This window comes from Anopheles merus, chromosome 2L, assembly GCF_017562075.2.
Source record: "Anopheles merus strain MAF chromosome 2L, AmerM5.1, whole genome shotgun sequence".
Taxonomy (NCBI): domain Eukaryota; kingdom Metazoa; phylum Arthropoda; class Insecta; order Diptera; family Culicidae; genus Anopheles; species Anopheles merus.
The window spans coordinates 28,536,774-28,557,369 of NC_054083.1; the positions used below are offsets into that span (position 1 = coordinate 28,536,774).

The 20,596-nt window shown below is 43.1% G+C and overlaps 5 protein-coding genes across 14 annotated transcripts; 2 read left to right on the forward strand and 3 right to left on the reverse strand.

Moving 5' to 3' along the window:
- Positions 1-110: 110 nt before the first annotated feature.
- On the reverse strand, positions 111-1,086 carry LOC121591633 (ATP synthase subunit e, mitochondrial). The gene is made up of 3 exons (XM_041912370.1): positions 936-1,086; positions 555-711; positions 111-477 (listed from the first exon to the last, which is right to left on the reverse strand). The coding sequence occupies exons 1-3, from the start codon at positions 978-980 to the stop codon at positions 431-433; spliced, it is 249 nt and encodes an 82-aa protein (XP_041768304.1). The 5' UTR covers positions 981-1,086; the 3' UTR covers positions 111-430.
- A 247-nt stretch (positions 1,087-1,333) lies between these two features.
- On the forward strand, positions 1,334-2,133 carry LOC121591636 (complex III assembly factor LYRM7). The gene is made up of 4 exons (XM_041912372.1): positions 1,334-1,473; positions 1,552-1,695; positions 1,788-1,869; positions 1,960-2,133. Exons 1-4 carry the CDS (start codon positions 1,453-1,455, stop codon positions 2,064-2,066), a joined length of 354 nt encoding a protein of 117 aa, XP_041768306.1. The 5' UTR covers positions 1,334-1,452; the 3' UTR covers positions 2,067-2,133.
- A 78-nt stretch (positions 2,134-2,211) lies between these two features.
- Positions 2,212-6,337, reverse strand: LOC121591627. Its single transcript, XM_041912353.1, has 4 exons — positions 5,295-6,337; positions 5,152-5,217; positions 3,523-3,612; positions 2,212-2,768 (listed from the first exon to the last, which is right to left on the reverse strand). The coding sequence occupies exons 1-4, from the start codon at positions 6,324-6,326 to the stop codon at positions 2,706-2,708; spliced, it is 1,251 nt and encodes a 416-aa protein (XP_041768287.1). The 5' UTR covers positions 6,327-6,337; the 3' UTR covers positions 2,212-2,705.
- A 337-nt stretch (positions 6,338-6,674) lies between these two features.
- Positions 6,675-8,212, reverse strand: LOC121591630. Its single transcript, XM_041912357.1, has 4 exons — positions 7,317-8,212; positions 7,177-7,245; positions 7,014-7,106; positions 6,675-6,787 (listed from the first exon to the last, which is right to left on the reverse strand). Exons 1-4 carry the CDS (start codon positions 8,043-8,045, stop codon positions 6,716-6,718), a joined length of 963 nt encoding a protein of 320 aa, XP_041768291.1. The 5' UTR covers positions 8,046-8,212; the 3' UTR covers positions 6,675-6,715.
- Positions 8,213-12,922: 4,710 nt separating this feature from the next.
- Positions 12,923-20,365, forward strand: LOC121591632 (ras-related protein Rab-8A). 10 transcript variants are annotated; one of them, XM_041912364.1, is made up of 6 exons: positions 12,923-13,029; positions 13,745-14,450; positions 16,211-16,410; positions 17,653-17,745; positions 18,578-18,691; positions 18,759-20,365. In XM_041912364.1, the coding sequence occupies exons 2-6, from the start codon at positions 14,327-14,329 to the stop codon at positions 18,885-18,887; spliced, it is 660 nt and encodes a 219-aa protein (XP_041768298.1). In that variant the 5' UTR covers positions 12,923-13,029; positions 13,745-14,326; the 3' UTR covers positions 18,888-20,365. The 10 variants fall into 10 exon arrangements, with proteins under 10 accessions (XP_041768298.1, XP_041768293.1, XP_041768295.1 ...); XM_041912359.1 differs by having other exon boundaries at positions 12,939-13,169; XM_041912361.1 differs by having other exon boundaries at positions 12,939-13,150.
- Positions 20,366-20,596: the final 231 nt, after the last annotated feature.

The following is a 20,596-nucleotide window of genomic DNA, read 5'->3' on the forward strand; positions in this document are numbered from 1 at the left end:
GCGATTCAACGAAAATAACGTCAAAAATGGCGGAACATTTTAACGAAAGCTTATATCAAAAACACATTCTTAACGAAGGAAGGGCAATGATAAAAATAATAGTCAACAAATCAGATACCATTCGATTTATATTCTACTTCTCTAAATGAACAGGATGATGCTTTTTATCCCCCAGACCCTTCTGTACTGCATTGCCGTTGATTCTTTCATTAAACGAAATTCCAACGATTCCGGTGAGCTGAACACACACGGTACATCCGCACAGTATCCGACCCGGCGTGGGCCGTCACGAAAAGTTACGACGCGGGATGGTGGTTGTTTGTTTTACTTCCTATGAAAGAATTTATTCATCATCCCAGTACTGCAGCATTAACACAGGACACAAGATGGTACGTGCCTTAGAACGGAAGCAGATTCATCCTTTCGCTGTTTACTTCTTGGTTGGCATGGACAGCTCAGCGATGGCCTTAGCTTCGGCTAAAAATGCGACAAGAAAAGCGCGTTAGTATGCCGTGCTTAATTCGCTCACGGGAGGCAAACGGCCGGTCACTTACCTTCCTGGTTTCGCTTCTTCTCCTCGGCCAGCTTAGCGTCACGGATAACCTTCTGTTGTGCTTCGATTTCGCGAATGCCAACCTCACGCTTAGCCAGGCGCTGCTGATGGTACGCACCGTAGGCAACTCCGACGACCAGGAACGACCAACGGCCAAACTGTAAAGATACACAAAAATCCAAATTACGTCACTGTTCTTTACAGGGAGCTCAATCTTCTTCGATGCTCTTGCTCCGGAACTGGCCAGCTGGGGGAGGCGGAAATCCTCCCGGAACCGGGCGCAGCTCCGGCAAAACATTACATAATGTTTTGGTAACACGGTAGATGGCCTGGGTCAGCCTGTTGTGGCCTAACCACGCAAGACCACGCACTTATGCCTTACCCGGATCAGTGGGGATACGCGGACTGGAGCACCAAGATCAGCCATTTCGGATTCTGCGGGAAACGAGTTTGCGGCGATACAGAAAAATAGACGATTTTCTGGCGCAGTACAATTGCAATCGGTCCGAAATGGCAGAATGTGAAAATTTGACAGTTGACAGGCATGTTGAAAAATCGAGGCAGGGTTCGTAGGATGGATGGATGTGGATTTATCGATGAAAAAATAGTTTGTTGTAATTGTGGTATTTTCTTGGGAATCGTATAAAAATGCTTTGATTGTTTCATATAAGCTGCAATAATAATGATCTAAAAGGCTATTATTTATTTTTTCTAAACATTTTATTAATTTCATTTGAGTTTGCTTTCATCGATTTTCATTTAAGGACAGCTGATTGCTTCGATCGATTGCTTGACAGCGGCAACATAAACATTGGTTTTGCCGCTGTTGCGTAAAATTAAAACATATCTGGCCCATACTCTGCACACGATCGGTTTTCCCGCTGCCGGCAACACAAATTATGAGCTCTCTCAGGCGTGAGGTAAGCGAAAATGGCAATAGTTTTCATCCTCCCGTAGTTTGTACCCATCTAACGCAGGCACGTTATGCTCTATTGTAGGCCCTTCGTTGGTACAAAATATTGCAGCGTACCAAGAATGAGGTGTTCTCCGGAGACTTTCGTACCATTTCCGCCGCACGGCAACGCATCCGGGAAGAGTTCGTCAAGAACAAAGATATTAAAGATGAGAAGCAAATTAAGGAGGTAAGTAAGGACGGCTATCTATAATTATCCCACCGGGACAGGTGTACTAACGAAGCTTCGAGTGGGTGTGTTTGTGTGTACCGATTCAATAGAAGATTCAAATCGCCAAGGATGTCGATGTCGAACTGCGCCGATCGGTAGTGCAGGCGGTGAGGAAGCAGCCGACCCTGTTCGGTAAGTCGTGTGTGACCGTTGGTGGCTGATGGCCAAACATCCGGCCCGCTGTACTTACGATGATTTTTATTGCTTTTGCATCATTTACAGAGGCTCGCATCACGCCCGACACGAGAAAGATGGACAATGTAATGTTCGACCCGGACGCAGAGCTACCTCCCCCTCGGAGCAAAAAGTGTAGTGATAAAAAATCGTAAAATGCATGTCTTCCATGACCGACACGGGGCAGCGGGCAATCGGTCGGCGCACCATTTTTCGGTGTAAGCGACGGTTCCCCTTGTTTGTGTGTGTGTGTGTGTTAGCGAAATTGTTACCTGGTATCAAGAGGCTCTTAGCTCATGGCATTTCCCAGTAGACGGCAATTCTTAATCCCAACGATGATTACTTACCTAAATTTGAGCCTGATACGGTGAAGTGGTTGTTTTTTAAATTGCTCTGCCTTTTTGTTGTCCCCTCAATTTAGCGTTAACACCCTTCTACACGGGAGAATATGGTAGATGCAATTATGGTTCCATATCTAAAAATTATCTTAACCGAGTGTTGGTAGAAATTTGAAGCTAATTTGAGTTTATTGAAAGCGACAGCGGGACCGACAAAAGTGCGCGACGCTTGAACGAAAAGGTATTAGTGATTTACATTGTTAAAAGACCCGGTTCTGTTTGCTTGTTAGGCACCTCATCACCTCATCCCGTAAATTTTAAGCAATAGACATATTCAAAATAAAATTTTGATGTTAATGTTTAGATTGCCCTTGCAAGCAACAAACTGCTGATAAAAAACTATCTTCGAATTGTGTGTTTTTTTTTTTTTGAGAATTTCTGAGAAGCTTTTGAGTTTTACAATCCTGTGTCGGAAAATTGTATTAGAACCACCATAATGGACGTGATCGCTGCAACGGCCTGCGGAAAAGGAGGTACCAATTGATTTTCAAAGGAATCTTAGCTTAATATAGGATGGTTGCCACTAGTGATGGAATCGATTCCGGCTAATTTTGAAATTTTCCGGAATCGAATCCGGATAGTAAGTCCGGAATCGGCTTCGGAATCAGAAACGGTTCCGGAATCGAAATCGGTTCTAGAATCTTTATCGGAACCAGAATCAGAATTGGATTCAGGTCCGGAATCGGGACCAAGTTCAGAATCGATATCAGAATCGGAATCAGAATCAGGTCTGGAATTAGAAATGGCGCCGAAATCCGAATCAGTTTCGATATCGGAGTTGATTTCGGAATATCAATAAGATTAGGCGTTTGAGTCCAATGATGTTACGTATTGATAGCTGCTCCAAATTTACTTGTATACGATCCTTTCTCATGGAGATTCACGGACTGATTACGGTTCTGAAACTTCTTATTTCAATTCAAGAACTGATTATAATTGCGGAGCTAATTTCAATTCTGGAGTCAATCCTGATTCCGTGTCTAGAGCAAATTGCGATTCCCTAGTCGATTCCGACTCCGGAGCCGATTCTGATTCTCAAGCCGATTCCGATTCCAGACCCGATTTTGATCCAGAATAGGCTCAGGAATCAGCTTCGGAATCGGCTCCGGAATCGGAATCGATTCCAGCATCAGAATTGGATCCGAACACGGAATCGGAATCGGGCAGGTCCGATTCCGAGCGCCCAGCACTAGTCGCCAACAAAGTCACTTACGTTTGAGATGAGCTTCATATCCAAATTTAACATTCCACACGCCTGGTGGATATCATGCAGGTTGGAGATCTGCGAGATGAAATGTTCAATCTGTAATGAAAGGAAATAAACAACCATGCAATCGCTCGCTGATTATGGAGGGGCAACCGTTTGAACTTTACCGCCTCGTTCAGTTCTACGCTACATGATATTCTTTTAATTCTGTACAACATAAAAAGCGCCTTTTGATTCTAGAAAAAAAAATCGGAAAAAGGAAATACTAATACTGTGTGCACACACTCCGACACGATCGTTATTCTTCAAAAACAATCATCACCTCTTTTTGTATTAATCGATTCGGATAGGCTATCAAGACGTAGAAGGAAAACTTCGACGCCGCGTACAGAAATTTCATAAATATCGTTGTGGGAGTGAGCGTGCCGAGCTTGATGCACTGGTAGAACTCGAGCAGCTCAATATTAACACTAGCAAAGGCGGCAACCACAATCAGCAGGATAACGATGCCAAACTTTTCACTCAAACTACCGGCCGTTTGCACCGTTCGGACGTGCAGCAGGCGAAGCTGTTCCAGCTGATCCAGGCGACTGCTTTCCATCTTCAAGGATTCGCCCAGCACATTGTATATGAGTGGTTTACCGCGCAGCTGAACCGGTGGTTCCGTCGCCGATCTTGGCAGCATGTTCATGAACCGTACCAATCGTTCATTCATCTTTCTCAGAATCGACGTTAGATGAACAAAGACACAGAAGTACTGGTTCAGTATGAGCGAGCTAACAACGAATGGAACGGTATGCGCCATTACGTACGGGATCGTAACAATGTCCCAAAGGACGGTGGTCATTACAATCGGCACGGTCAGGGAGGCAATGCAGTATAGGGCCAGCAGAACTTTGGTCACGTTTCGGTACCAGATCGTCGTCTTGCAATCGGCTTGGTGAGCCGTCTCCTTCATCAAGTGCAACACTTCCTCGAAGTAGCCCTCGTACTCGGCACGACGCTGCTCGCAACCGATCATCAAGTTGCCCGTCGTCAGCGTCTGCAGTATGCTCACGATGTAGTAGAGAATCACGATAAAGATCGGCACCTTCGGTTGGTACATAATGTGGGGAAAGTAGTAAAACATCGTAAACTGAGAGGCAATCACTGCGACCGTTACGCACGTGGCAAATGCGTAACGGAAACATAGGATTATTCTAATGCGAACACTGCGCATGGAGCAGTTGCGCTGGAACGCCGAAAGCGGATACGGGGCAAGTGACAAACACTGCGAGAGGCGCACCGTGGGGCTAATGTTTTGCCGAAGTTGATGCCGCAATCGGTCTATTTCCGTGTCATTCCAGGCCATTGTTCTAAACGATACTAAAGCTACTAAAGGTTTGTGGGCTAAAATCGTCCAGCGAAAGCCGTCCATCGTTTGGTTACGTGAGGCTTGTTTTAAATTAAAAATTAACACAACATGTTACAACCCTGGGATTTGTGCTTGTGTGACATATAGAAGTACCATCACGCAATTTATCAAACAAGCCGAGCCTAAGGGAGTTTAAACGAAGGAAGTTGCTGTCCTGGTAGCTTCGACGTATTTGCGTTTTGAATTGAATGCAGCATTGATGAGAGTGGAGTATTACTTACCGTCATGTTTTGTTCGCTGCTCCAGGAACATTTGAATTCATGCAGCAGCAGCATGGTACGCTCATTCTGCAACGAAAGGCCAAGTAGCAAACAAATGATAATGAAGTCGCAATCCATTAATTGATGCTCCAGTTTCAACCAACCTCCTGCTGGATGGCATGGTTTGAGGTGGCAATGACAAAGAAGAACGTAAAGTGTACGATCGCGTGCAGGAATAGTACCCACAGGCAGTACTCCGGCATCACGGGATGGCTGATGTTGTGGTACAGCTCCAGCAGTAGCATATTGATTTGGATGAACGTGGACAGCACGATGATCAGCATGAGCAGGCCGAAATGTTTGTTAGCAGCGCGAGCCAACCTCATCATCGCCATATGCATCGTGGAAAGCCGCACGATCGTTGCTACGTCTAGATGCGGGGTTTCTCTCTCCTTGCCCTCCTGCAGCATGATGTAGCTGATCGTCGTATGTTTCCCGTACGTTCGCCGAGGATCTATCCTATCCTGTAGCGTGATCTCGCGCAGATTATCATTCAAACAACCCACTATGCCAGCTATGGACGCTAGCAACGCTCGGTAGAGAAGGATGTACACGGCTATCGTTACGTACGGTGCTAGGTAGCTAACGTTCAGTAGCGTTGATACGGGATGTTCCGTACTTATCCACACCGTAACGGTGATAATGAGCGCGTGGAGTCCGTACAGTAGAAGCAATCGATTTGTAATAACCGAAATCGCCGTAAGAATATTCTCGATCTTTACGGGACGATCGAAAAGTTTCATAATGTGCACCAGCGTGTCGATCGTTTCACGAAAATAACGTCCACTCAGGCGTGGTCCGGCCAATGCAACCAGTACCATCACCACACGCAGCCAGTTCTCCACGTGGTACATGATTTGCAGTACGGCTGGAAGATTTTCCTTGTACATCAAATCGGGATAGTAAATGTACATGGCCAGATAGCAGGCGAACGAGGTAAGGAAGATAAGGACGGCAAAGGTCAAGTTCAGGCAGGTTAGCACCAGCGTACGGAAGTGAAGGCGCTCGACATCCTGCCGCAGTACGTAGGCAGGAAAGGGCAAAAATCCGGCCAGCTGTGCGGCGGTCAGGAGTAGATTAAACTTTTTGAGCAGTAGCTTATGATAGAAGGTTGTATCCAACTTTATGGGATCCATGATGGTGACTAACTAACGACAGGACAGCATTGCCACTGTCTGTTGAGGTAGGTGGGCTTGCACCATGCATAAGTAATGATCTCGATTGGTGTGAGAAATGGCAATCTAATGTAGCGAACGCGATAAAGCCGCGATAGCGTGCCATACTAGTCCTAGGAAACAAGCTTTAAAATTTCTAATTAATATATTATAGCAGCAGTTTTAGTTTCGGAATAAGTATATTGTATGCCTTAATTTTGTCACATAGTGCTAGGCAATCCTCGTGCCAGAAAAGCGATCCATAAACACGGGATAGTCAATCGTATGCAAATGAAAGGTTTGATCCATGCTAGATTTGCACTGAGTAAGATAGGCCCTCTCGTAGTGCTTAGAGTTAAATATTAGTATAGTTAGTTGCATGAGGGTTTCCCGTCTGCAAACTGCACCAATACTACGAGAATGTTGGTTAAACCGGCAACAATCTGTAAGGAACACAAGAATATTTGCTAATGAGTTTACTATACAGAGTATTTCAGGGATTCTGATACTTTGGCACATTTTCTGGACTCCTTCGCACGGGAATGGTTTACTATTAGCGCGCCAAAGGTATTGGTATTAATTCCAGAGTAAAAGAATACGGAAAATATTCCAAAAGTATTAGAAGCCCTTGAAAACCATGTACCGGAACAAAAAATCGTTCCATATTACACTTAAGATCAGGGTCATATCGATCGAGATCATGCTGTACGCTTCGTGTCCATTTGCAAGGAAGAGTGTTGTCTGTGAAATGAACCGATTTGTCTGTGAAGTGAAGAGACGAAAATCTTATGTATTTCCTAAGCCCGTCCAAAGTCGACATCAATTTACGTACAATTTCGTGGCATCGTGAACTACTGGAGGAACTGTGCAGTTGAAATAAAAGTTTTAATCCCCTTAGATTCTGTTGTGAGTAGAAAATGAACAAAACATGTCGTTTAAACTGTACCGCAACCCACAGTGGCCTGATCTTACCTGTGTCTGAATCGTTCGATTTGCAAACGCATATGCAACCATCATCCCGAACTTGAGTGCCGAGTTAGTCAGCTTTGCGCCGATCACGTCGAAGGTGAAGGCGCTCGCCTTGATGCCCTGGTACAGCTGCAGCAGCTCAGTGTTGAGAAAGATAAAGGTAGTGAGCAGAACCACTATCAACAGTAGACCATATTCTCCCCCATTGGTGTGAAACACGATTTGTACCAATTTGAGCTGCAAAAGGCGTATCTTTTCGATCGTTTGCTCATCGTCACGCGTGAAGCGTACCGGCGTACGAAGGCGTGAGTGGGATCCGTTTGTACTTTCATCGCACGCCACTGTACCGTAAAGGATAAGCTCAAGTGTGTCATTCATTTGGCGTAGCAGCACGGCCACTATACCGAAAACGGTCAGGTACTGCAGCGTAAAGCTCGTTGCCATCAGTTGCGTCGCTAGGTAGATCACAACCTTTAGCACGTTGGCCCACGAATGGTCGCGTACAACAAGCGCACTGAAGACTAATATCACAAACACTAGGCTAGCGATCAGTAACCGACACATGTTAGTTTGAAGCGCTGACAAACTTTTGTCAATATCTCGCCGTCCAAAGTGCTCCAGCACGCACACGAGTCGATCGAAATAGAACCGATGAAAACTGGAACGAAACTGGTACACCAAAAGCACGTAGCTTAATGAGCCCATCTGCAACAAAGCTTGCAGATAAAACATGAGTCTGATGGACAACGGAATCTTAAACGCGTTCACACGATCAGCTTTGAAAAAGTACAACAGAAAAGGAACGGAAAGCACAATGCCGAACAGCAACGCAGCGAGGAACCGTCGGAGGATGTTAATCGTTTGGAAGGATTTTGATTGCCGGTACGGTTTGATGCGTTGATAAGGATCGAGTGGGTAGGGGGCCGTGCAGCACCATTGGGAAAGGCGTATCGCCAACCGGCAGGTGTCGACTAGGAGGTTTCTAAAATAAGCACAATTTTCCGTTGTTAGTCGATGCATTTTTCCGAAAGACTGAGACCATTGGTTCTGGCTTCCTCGGGTTTAAAACCGTGCTGATGGCAGTACGTTTACAAAATGAATAAAGTACTAAAACATGCACTACAGGTACATGGGAGTTGCGTGCTCCATGGCCAGTATTGAAGGGTCCTACGTGTATAAAGTAATTGGTAGCGTTTTATAACATCATCAACTTTTGCGTGTTGAGGATAGAGTAATCTGAGGAGTGATCGTTGAGGAATGTCGTATCTTCCACACTAGGAAATGAAAACTGTTATGTATTATAATTGATTGTAATACCGAACATTGTTGTTGAACTGTTGATAAGAGTTCAGTATTCGTCACGCAATAAGGATCTTAGGTTTCCACACTAATATTGTATATTTTGTCTAATCTGTACACTGTCTCGATGTCCTGGTTCCGATCGGCATCAGAAAACTGCATTAGTATAAACAGAATCGAAGTGATCACTGCTACAACCTGTGGAAGGAATGTTCAAGTGTAACGAATAGTTAAACTAAGCACTAGATACGGTACATCGTTAGTCCTTTTACGTACATTAGGTACGAGCTGCATATCCAACTTAATCATTCCACATGCCTGATGGGTGTCCTGAAGATTTGATACTTGCATAAAGTAGTAATCAACCTAACAAATAGAAAATAAGTTCTTTAAATATACTCTTTTGTACACTTTTTGGATGGAACTTTTACCATGCCGTTCAGTTCACTGTTCCAAATGCAGTTAATATCAAGAAGTAGCAGTAGCGCACGTTCGTTCTGCAAGAAGCGTATATAAGTTCACATAATTTCTCATTGCGTACCACCCAATACCTCCATTATAATTGCATGGTTCGCATAAGCAATGATCAAGAAGAACATGAAATATACAGCGGCGTGTGTGAGACAGATACCAACGAATAGTAAAGGCAGATCGTAGTTGTCAAAGTACAGCTCCGCCAGGATCACACTGATCTGTACGAACGAATACAGCATAATGACCAACAGCAGTACACCGTAGTGTGCGTTGGTTTTCCCTGTCAAGCGCAAGAGAGCTTTGTGCAGCCGGACCAGCTTGTCGATCGTTGCAATGTCATTTTCTACAATATTGTTCTTTCGTCTGCGCTCGCTACACGATCGCTGCTGATCTTTGCTTCCCTCCACGGTGATGCCATAAAGCGTATCGTTCGAACAGCTCATAATTCCACCGATCGTCCCAAATAGTGCGTAGTAGTGCAGGACGTTAATGACGATAGCAATAAACGGTGGAATGTAGCACAGATTGATCAACGTTGCAGGTGCACCTTCGACGATAAAATACAGCCCAGTGGCGATCGTAAAGTCATCCAGCAAAAACACTACCGATAAACGCTTCGATACGGTAGCCACAGATGCTAGTTCACGGTCAATTCGCCAACCTTGATCGTACTGTACCATAATTTGCACCAAACTATTGACCGTTTCGCGAAAGTATGCCGTACTAGTTTGAGGGCGTAGCACGGCAACGAGAACGGTTACTATTTTGAGCCAATTTTCCAGATGGTATGCAATGTTTAGCACAGGTGGATAGTCTTCTTCGTACATGTAGCTGGGATAGCAGACGTAAAGGGACACACAGCAGGTCAATACAGTTCCGATCATCGCTAGCCCGAATGTTCGGTTCAGAATTGTAAGCATTTTCTGAAGGACAGTGTTTTTCACTTCGGCTTGACGTTGAAAATCGAACGGATAGGGAAGAAACCCGAAACATTGTGCAACGTTTAACAGTGGAAGAAACTGTTTCTCCAGTAAGTATTGATAAAAGGCTGCATCTAGCTCCACGAGACACATTTTGTGTTGAAACTGCTATGTTAGATTATAGTATTGTAACTAGTATTGTCTAGTCGATGTAATTTATAACGAAGTACGTGAGATTATCCATAATTAATGTTTAGTTTTTATTGTTTCTTGTAACTCATTACTAAATTGATCAATCTTCTTTATTGAGACTTAACCTGTACGTGCATTCTACTTTTTTTGTTGCGATCAACTCAATTTACCTAGTTGGGTGATGGCTTCGCATCAGCAAATTGTACCAGCACTACAAGGATATTAGTCAAGCCGCCAACGATCTGGAAGGGACGGGAAGCACATTATCGTTAAGTGGTGATATTTCCCTCACAATCATTTATCACTTATCATTACACTCAGAATAAGTGTCATGTCGATGGAAATCATGCCGTAAGCTTCGTGGGCTTTCTCGAGAAAGAGGGTGGTCTGCGTAATGAAGCGATTTGTCTGTGAAAAACAAGAATCAAAACTGTTTGTAAGAGCAATCAGTTTGATGTCGAGATCATTTTTCTTACAATTTCATTCGAACGAGTATCGTTTCCAGGTCGGTTTAGTTGATATAGTAGCTTCAGACCACGTATATTCTGATGTTTAGATGAAAATGAAAATATATAGAAAAGGATGTGGACTTTGAATTTATATCACACTACACTGACCTGCGTCTGAATCATCCGGTTGGGATAGGCAAACAGGAACAGCATTAAAACCTTTTGTGCTGAATTGAGTACCTTGGAACCAATCACATCAAACGTAAACGCGCCCGCCTTAACGCCTTGATACAGCTGAAGCAGCTCGGTGTTGAGATAGATAAAGGTGGCCAGTAGTATCATGATCACTAGTCGCCCATAATCGCCACCATTTGTGCGGCGCACTATCTGCAGCAGCTGCAACTGCAGCAGACGGATCTTTTCGATCGTACGATCGTCGTCGCGAGTTAAGCGTACGGGTGTTGTAAAGTACGCCACTGACTTGTCCGTGTTTGGATCGCTTATTGGCCCCACAAGGATGCCCTCCAATGTGTCGTTCATTTGGCGCAATAGGACGGACACTGTTCCAAAGATGGTTAAGTAGAGAAGTGTAAGGCTCGTTGCCATCATTTGCGTTGTTAGGAAGATCACGATCTTGGCCAGTACACCCCACGATTGATCGTGCAGGATGTATGCGGCAAGTACGAGGGCAATATGCAGTGGGATTATTGGGAGCAGACGACGGATGATTGTTTGCAGCGCACCCAGCCGAATGTCAATGTCTGTTCGACCAAACTGCTCCAATACGCCGACGAGCCGATCGAAGTAGAACCTATGGAAATTGGTTCGAAACTGGTAAACCAATAGAATATATCCCATGGTGCTCGTTTGTATGGCCGTCTGCACGTAGTACATCAGCTTCACGGATAGTGGTATGGTATAGGCGTAAATCTGACCGGAGTATAGATGATACAGCAGGAACGGTGCAGCTAAGATCACAGTGAACAAAAGTAGGGAAAGTGTTCGACGAAATAATGCCACCAGTCGTGAGCACTTTGCTTGATAGTTGCGTGTAGCGCGTTGGTATGGATCCAAAGGATATGGAGCGGTGCAAGACCATTGCGAAAGGATAATCGCTGGCCGAAACGTATCCGTTAGGAGAGCTCTGAAATGGGCTCGATTTTCCGTTTGTATGCGAGGCATGCTAAAATGAAACTAAGCACGTGTCCCGATGCATTGCAACGGGTGCTACAATGAGTGTTATTGATGACTAATAAATTATTTAAAAATGCATCACGGAAACAAAGATATGATAACTATTTTACATGAAAACCGTTTTTAGACGGCACAGGCGCTCGCTGATGAAGACTTTTTTATGTTTATTAATAGGTTGAAGCCGCTGTAACTTGCTGCCATGGTCGCTTTACAGGTGGAAGTTAGTTTTTATACGCTTTATCTTAGTCCTATGGTGATTAGTTCTCTGTTACTATCGAGTCAGGTTGACTCTTAGCCCTGGACCTAGCTTAAAGTAATGAAAAATTCTTGCCGCAACGCTTGCATTAAAAAAAAGAAAAAAAAATCATTTTTTGTGGGTTTATCTTCACCAGCACTTAATAATCGGTGATTGTATTTACAAAAATAGTATTCCATGAGTTAACAGAGCAAAATTGACACCACTATCAGTCGAACTCTAACCGTGATGGCCAAAAAAGTGTGGCAATTTCTTTAAGATGCGAGCGCGGTCAAAGAACGACACCCCACAGCGTTTTTTTGACGTCTTTTAATCCTGTTTCGGCATGTACAACATCTTGGCACAGTAAGACAACAATCAAAGCATCAAAAGAATCCCGAGTTCCGAATCGCCGATGACAAGAAGCTTCAAAGGAAGATGAAAATGAAGAATGAAATTCTACATCATTGCGTTAGATAGGTCGGGAGGGATGCAAACGAGCAAATAGTGAAACAGTTCCTGGAAAACCTTAACAAACATACCTTAGAAGATACCAATTGACTCATTTTGGAACACACTGTTTGAAAAATTAGGTTAAACTTTGCAGGCAAAGTTATTGACTTACAGTCATTACATTCATGTCATAGAATCAAACTTCGATGACAAAGAGCCAAATTCAGCGACATATTTATAATATTCATTTTTCAAATTACTAACCGCCCCATGCAGACAGTTGGGAATCGTTTTCCCGCCAGATAGCACCACTGCGCACCAATCACATGGCGCTGTGTACACGTGGGACGAAAAGCTTGCGCAAAAAATGCGCATGCGCTCGGTTTTGTATTGATTTTTCCTTTGCAACTTTGTTTTGTGTTCAATCCGTGCACAGTCTGTGACGCGAGCCAGGAACACAACAACAGTGTGACGGTACCAACGGTTGTAGGTTTGTGAAGGTAGTTTCGGTGTAGTTACTGTTGCAGTTTGGTGTTACCTAGGTGTTGTTAGTAACCGTACATGAGTAACAGTAACTGATCGCCCCCAGCAGCATCAAAGTTGCCCAGAAAAGTGCTTAAAGTGAGCAAAAAGGAGCTGTGTAAGTTTGGGAGTTGTCAGGTCTACTGCTAATTTTTTTTTTGTTATGAGAAACACATTAAAGTGAATAATTGATTTTTTCAATCTTATAATAAACAAATATCTTTTAAATTACAACAAAGTCATTTCACATTCACGTTAAGTTTGTTTATCGCAACATATCGTAAGCTAGTGTGTGCATTGTGTCCGTTTGCCTGTGCCGTGAGGCAAACGTCAACAGAGGAGCGTTCAGTGTTTGCATGGCAAAAAAAATCCCTCCGGCCGTTTGCAAGCTTTCAAACACACTCAAACACAGACAAACATACGCCTGTATACACCAGACACAAACACTTACATGCACATCCCTTCGGAACGCGCAGTTGTGATGTAAGGAAAAGTCAACAAGGAAAACTTTGCGTTCGGTTCGCGTGAGCAAAACACAGTTGCAAGTGAGCTGCGGTTCTGGTCCGTCGACGGTTCGGCTGGCTCAACGGTGGATGTCAATGTCAGGGTTTTTTTGGGTGAAAAACGAGACCATTTTGTGTGGCCATAAAAGCACATTAAAAGTGATATTTACTGTGTATTTTCTATCCGTAGGTTCGTGTCATAGTGCAGGTTGCTTTTCTCTCTCAAAAACAGGGCCATTTAAAAACATACAAGTGGTTCGACGGGGTGTACTACGTAACGCAAATTTTCCCAGTGACAAAGAAAAACACGTCCAATACGAGTGAAAACCTTCTTTCAGTGTGTTTGTGTGAGTGTATGTATATGCGATTGCCATCAATATTGCAAGAGCAGCATCAATTCGTGCATCAAGATTAACTCTCCAGCGCTGAAGCAGGACGAGCAAAACATCATTAGTAATCGTGGTACATTCTGGATCAGTGACGACGTGGAAACAGTGGGAGCGTGTTTGTTTTTTAGCACTTCCTCCACCGGAAGGAAATCTTAAGCAGCAGACAAAGACACCCATTTCCATCGGATCCAGCTGCGGACAAAGCAAAGTGGTACGAGATCCGGAGAGAAAGACTCGTCGCGTCTCGTCTCGTACTTCGTTTGCACTCCTGCTGTGACTCACCCAACCCATTCGGGAAGCGAAAGGGGGCGGGAAAACAAAAGAGGAAAAGGCAACATCCGTTTTAGCTGTTTTGGTGTGTGGTTTTCTGTGCAGCGGACAAAATGGCACTCGATTTTGCGGCCACGTACAAGGTGCTGGTGCTGGGCGATTCCAACGTTGGCAAGACGTGCATCGTCCATCGTTACTGTGACGAGCGGTACTACGACACGTACATTTCCACGATCGGTAAGCTATTTATGGGGGAAAAAACTGGGATAACATTCTTTCATCAATTAAGCAGAATCGATCCAACACAACGCGGAGAACGGATCCGTTGCGATAGACCCACTGTCGTTTCTTCCAACAAGCTTCCTGTCTGGATCCTGCTCTGACCTTCGGTCTGCCTTCCATGGTCATGTTTTCCTTCCTTTTGAATCGCCGATCGTCCGATGCAATGATTCATCGCGCATTTCGTGCAGATAATTGCAGTGGGAGGAGCGGGCTCTGGTGAATTGCACTTTGCATATGCAATGATGCATCGACGCCATGCAAAGAGATGTGCCCTTGCTGGGCGCATCATCACCATCGCCCCTCATCACCATCATCATCATCATCATAATCATTATCGTCATTTGGGGGTATGGTGGAAAAGTGCATCCGTTTGATATATGTGTGATACGTGCCGGAATGAATTATAGGATGCATTTGTGAGGGGAAGGAAATGAGGGCAGATGAGAAGAACGATTCACTAATTCCTTCGGTAATGAATGGCTGCCTTCAGTGGCATTTAAATGTAATTACGTTTGAAATTTTTAATCACACCATCAAACAGATTTAATTTTTATAAACATACTTTAACTCGAAAAAGGTGTTGAAAACAAAGAAAAGCCGTTGATTATGAATGAGAAAAAAACGAGGAAAAGTTAAAAAAATCTATATAAAGTAGTAGCTATAGTAGCTAGTATCAACAGATTTTACTGGATGCTTCACTTTATATAAAAGAACCTATAAATTCCCTCACCGGAAATGCATGAAACTGAATTCATCATAAACTAAGGCAGAAGGCAAAGCAGGATACTGTGAGATACTACAAAAGAGGACTTGTGTACAGCTCGATGCTTTTTTATGAACCTACAAACACACCCAAATCGCCGAAACGGACAACTGGTTTCTTTTTTTTTCGGAAAAGTTTTCGGAACCGAAACTCGCGTATCACATTGACCACCCACTATCCCCCACCCTCGCACATCTTCCGGCACATCGACGAGACACTTTTTACGATCGACATTTACGGGTCCCGGTGTCGTATTTTAGTGCAGTTTACCACCGCTTTTCCGCTTGCTTCACCCGGTGGCCCCTGGCCACATCGGGACAAAACGAACGAGAGATAGAACAAGACATGAATTTTATATCCCTCACGCTAAGGACGGTGAATTTGAAACAGAGAGCGGCCATTAGCGAAAAAGTGATACCGCTTGTCTAGGATGCGGGAGTTCAAGTTTCCTTCGACCATCCTGCTGCATGACATATGGTCAACGAATTGCGATCCGTTGACACAACGACTCTGTTTGCGAACCGTCTGGTCTGTGCGAATGGTTAGAAAACGCCAAAATGATGCCCCACCAGGTACGGCCTGGTGCACCCAGCAGGATCTAATAAAGCGTAATGTTTTATGGATAGTATTTGCTCGCCCGATCGCACGTCGCACGAGCAAATGGGAACAGCGAAAAAGAATGCAAAAAATCGGCAATGATTTTAAAATATCAAAACTCAGTCCGCAAAGCTACTGCTGAAAATTGGAAAATTTGAACTTCGGCACCACGAGCGTACCTTCTCGGTCGAATCGGAGTGAGGTCGCTTTTATTGCGACCGGAACAAAAGCTTCCTCCATTGGGAATCCCTATTCCAATCTACCTTTTTCTTCTTCTCTTTGTACGTTTCTTTCCCCACGACTTGTTTGTTTTATGACAAAACACACACACACACACATACACACGTGCAAACAGGAATCGATTTCAAGCAGAAACTCATCAACCTGGACGGTGTGCCGATCAAGCTACAGATCTGGGATACGGCCGGCCAGGAGCGGTTCCGGACACTGACGACTGCCTACTACCGTGGTGCGATGGGCATACTGCTGATGTACGACGTGACGAGCCTGGAGTCTTTCAACAACCTGTCCTACTGGCTACGGAACATTCAGGAGGTAAGCGGAGGGTGCGGTAAGATGCATCTAAATAGAACACTGACTTTACAGCATCTTTGGAGCTATATTTTATCACTTTATCCATTTAATTTTGTCACACTATCACACTGACTAAATCATACAGTTTTCTATGTATTCTTTTTTATTATTTGTTTTTGTTTCAGAAATTTCTCGTGAATTTTGGGACCAAATATCGCCTGAAGTCTAATTTCGATCTATTATTATTGAATTATTTGTTTCAATTTGTCAAACCAAATGTCGACACAACCCGCTAGATTCAAATGAAAATATAACATAACTTTGGATAATAATTGTTTGAAAATTGCATTACATGTTTGTTTGAATAGTGATTTTGTAAGAACGCCTAACAGTATGCAAAACGAATGATTTTCAGTATATTTTAGATCTGATTTGATTTACTAGACATTAATGGTGTTAGACAGTACAGCCAAACAAATAAAGAAAATCTCCAGAAAAACTTTTTTAATAAACAAACACGAAAAGTCTTATGAAACGGTAAAAAACAAATGATTATTGTGTATTAGCGCCAAAAAGTATACAAATCGATTGACTTTTAGTATATTGTAGTTATAACTGCTCTACTAAACCCTTTCACGACCATAAGATTTCTAAGACTAAAAATACCAAAACAATACTATTGTTCATATGAAGGAAGAGAATACTACGAATAAGTTTTTTTTTATTCGTTCAGAGATTGATTTACCATAATCGACATATGTTCAATTTGGAGGTAATGTCAATTAAAATATCGGTTCAATAATAATATCTGAACTGATAACGAATTTTGTGGAAGGGAAAATATTATCCCTTGCCGTGAACGGGTTAAAATCAATAGTTCTTAGGCAAAATAGTTGAATATATTAAAAATCGTATTGCCTATGTTGAAGTATTGTTTTTTGATCGCGTTCGTTGTGTTATAACAAAACACTATTGTCAAAGGCAAATATTCATTGTATAGGCCTAAACGTTTGCAACCATATTCATGCCTAGTATATTTTAGTTCAATAATACAATGATTTTTAGGCATTAACGTAAATTATAGTAAAAAAGTCAGTAAATTTATTATTATCAGATACTTTGCCATTTTACTGCCTCATAACATATTTTATTATTGCTTCTCTCCTAGATGCATTTGCATTAGAGCAGCGATATGCACATCCAAACCTAATTCACCATCATTAAATTTTACATTCATCTTCTTCATACTCCCTCTCTAACTAGAACGCGGCTCCAGATGTGGTAAAAGTTCTGGCTGGCAATAAGTGTGAATGCAGTTCGCCACAGCGAGCAGTCGACAAAGAACGAGGCGAAAAGGTACGAGGGAACCGTTAAGATACCCCACTCTCTCGATTCTTACGTACTCTTACCTGGTCGAGGAATTAATTGAAATTAATTTATAGCACTGTCGCTACGAAAAACGCTTGCTTGATTGTCGTGTGTTTTGTTTAGGTGAAAAAAAGCCCCAGACAAAATACTGAATACTAACGAGGGTGCCATGCTTCGGCCAGGGAAAGGCTAACTTCCGATTCAGTTGACGCCATTTCAACCCACTAATCGGTGTGAATCGTACGTAATGTAGCGCGGTTCCAGTCCTTTCCACAGTCGTAGTTCCCATTCCTACTACTACTAATGTATGGCACCGATGAGGTAAAACCCTCCTTGAAGCTTTCCACCTCAAGAGCAAAGTACCTGTGGCGAAAATGGGCCAAATGGAAAGGAATATTAACCGAGACAAATGGGCGACACACGGAATGTGCTGGTGGCGCCGTGGGTTTTTCCTCCCGATTTCAGCTGGGATTTGCTTTCTAACTAGACGCGGAGGACTATTCATTAGGGGAAACGAACCGAGACCGTCTTAGTAAAGGGGAGTTGCTATCCATAGGGGATAGACGAAACTAAAATAATGGTAAATTATTCCCCTGGCCTGCCTTCGCGTTTGCCTCCCAACGGAAGGCATTGACCTGTGGATTCTGAGACAAAGCGGTTGAAGTGGATTGATTGGCCAGGGAACCACGCAGACGTGTAAACATTCAGTGGGAACAGCTTTATGATTCACACAGTGCTGTAGTAAAACCTTTAATTGATTTAATTGATTTATTAGTCCCAACACTTAATAAAGCTAGTTCCGTTTTTCCTCACACCCTAGATTGCGGAAAACTTTGACATGCCGTTCTTCGAAGTGTCGTGCAAACAGAATATTAACATCGAGGACGCATTCCTGACGCTGGCCCGAAAGATTCGCGAGCAGAGAGAACATCGGGTAAGCATAAAATGGCACGTCTGATTATGTTTTCATTGTTTTGATTTCTCAAATTGCATTGTTTCAGGGTGAAAACTTCGATGATGGCGATCGTCAGAAGGGCCTGCAGGATATGATCAAGAACGGACCCGGTTCGAACGGACTGGGCCCATTTACGTTAGGCAGTGGTGGGGACGGTGGACGCTGTTCGTGCTAAAATGGTTGCCACAGGAAGGAAAACCCCTTGAGGCAACATATTTAACAGAGTGGCAAGCTACGGATGGCGAAGATATTAATAAAACTTTCAACACAAGACTTACATCGTAAGCGACAATTTAAACAAAAGGAGAAAAAATCTTCATGATTCAGTCGCGAAAGGTGCATTTTGGCACATTTGGACCGAAAGAGCAAGGGTTGCTATTGTTACCCCTGCAATTGTACCGAATGTCGCTTCGTCACTACAGTATGCAGAGCACAAATTGGGAAGACACAGTGATCGCGAACGGTAGCAAGCGGGATGCAGAAGAAACGCAAAGCTAAACGATTTATTTCTTTTTTTTTTTAAATACTACAACAACAAAAAATTCAATACTTTAGATGAATATCAACATTCCTGTCGTACTCTGCCTACCGAGCAGCTTACCGTGGTAAACCTAATTCCCACAGCCGAAGAAAGCATTGAGCTAACTGACGGTGTTATTTTAAGGTTCCCCTCCGGAAGGGCATTTTTTTCTTTTGATGGCAATGCTCAGTCAATCCTACTTAACTTTGAACCGCGGAATGCTGCACTCGCTAAGTGGAACATTTAATCAATTTAGACAATTTTTAACCCGTTGCAATTAATTAGCTAAAATCACGCATAACCGAGTGGGAAGAGAGGGAGAAATTACACAAGGAAATGAAACAAATGGGGTGAAAAACACGCAAACCAGTAAGGAAACATGATAAACAAACAAATAGCATGTAAAAAGGATGAACAGTCTTTCAACAAGCCTTTAAGCATTTGTTTTAAGTAGTGCAAAAAAGTTCTGTTAGTGTTTTCGTTTGGTCCAGCCACAATACAGTTGCGTCCTAGGTATTAACCATCAATGCAATTAGTTTTTATAACCAAAAACAATACGATCTCATAGAAGGGTGCAGAATCATGATCAGTTTCTGTTTTAGTTTTGTTACAATTGATATATTGTTTATAGCTGGCTATAATACGATCGATTTTAATTACAACATCTGCAACTAACCTCAAAGGGGTGCTGCAATACACTTGAGAGAATTCAATCATTCTTTGATACTATTCAAACTTAATGTTGATAGAGGTCTCATTTCCCTTACCTTGGTCATACTACCGCTCAAGCTCACAATTGGATCGGAATGTCGCGGGGGAAAAGCAGCATCCAGAAGTAACACGTATAGCGTATGTAATAGCCAAATTTATAACCACTCATTATTTTAGTTGAATAGATCACTGTTTAATGATAAGAACGCATTAAAGAAAGAAACAAAAAAACAAGCCACCGTTTTTGAGTTAAAAGGTGAGCCATTTGGTGGCCGGCAGGAGCACGTATGGTGGAAAGTTTAGCACGAGACAGGGGCACAACACTAAGAGCCATTCAAATCTTAAGCATTACAGCTAAAAAAAACAGGGGAAGGCGATACTACTAAACGATAAGCGAGTAAGATAATTATTAAAGCGAAAGGTAAAACTAACGTAACACGATTGTGGCAAGGACGAAAGTACAGTTTAGGTTCTGGGCTGAAGAAAAGTGTAAGAGTCATTACGAGTATGAGGAGCTAGATACGAGGATAGGAACGTTTGATTTCGATCTCTCTGAAACGTTGCTTCAATCTATTCGAGTTGATTGAATTTGTCAGCAAGTTGGATGCGTCGCGATCATTCGTGTTCGTATGGGCAGATAGAACGATCATCCC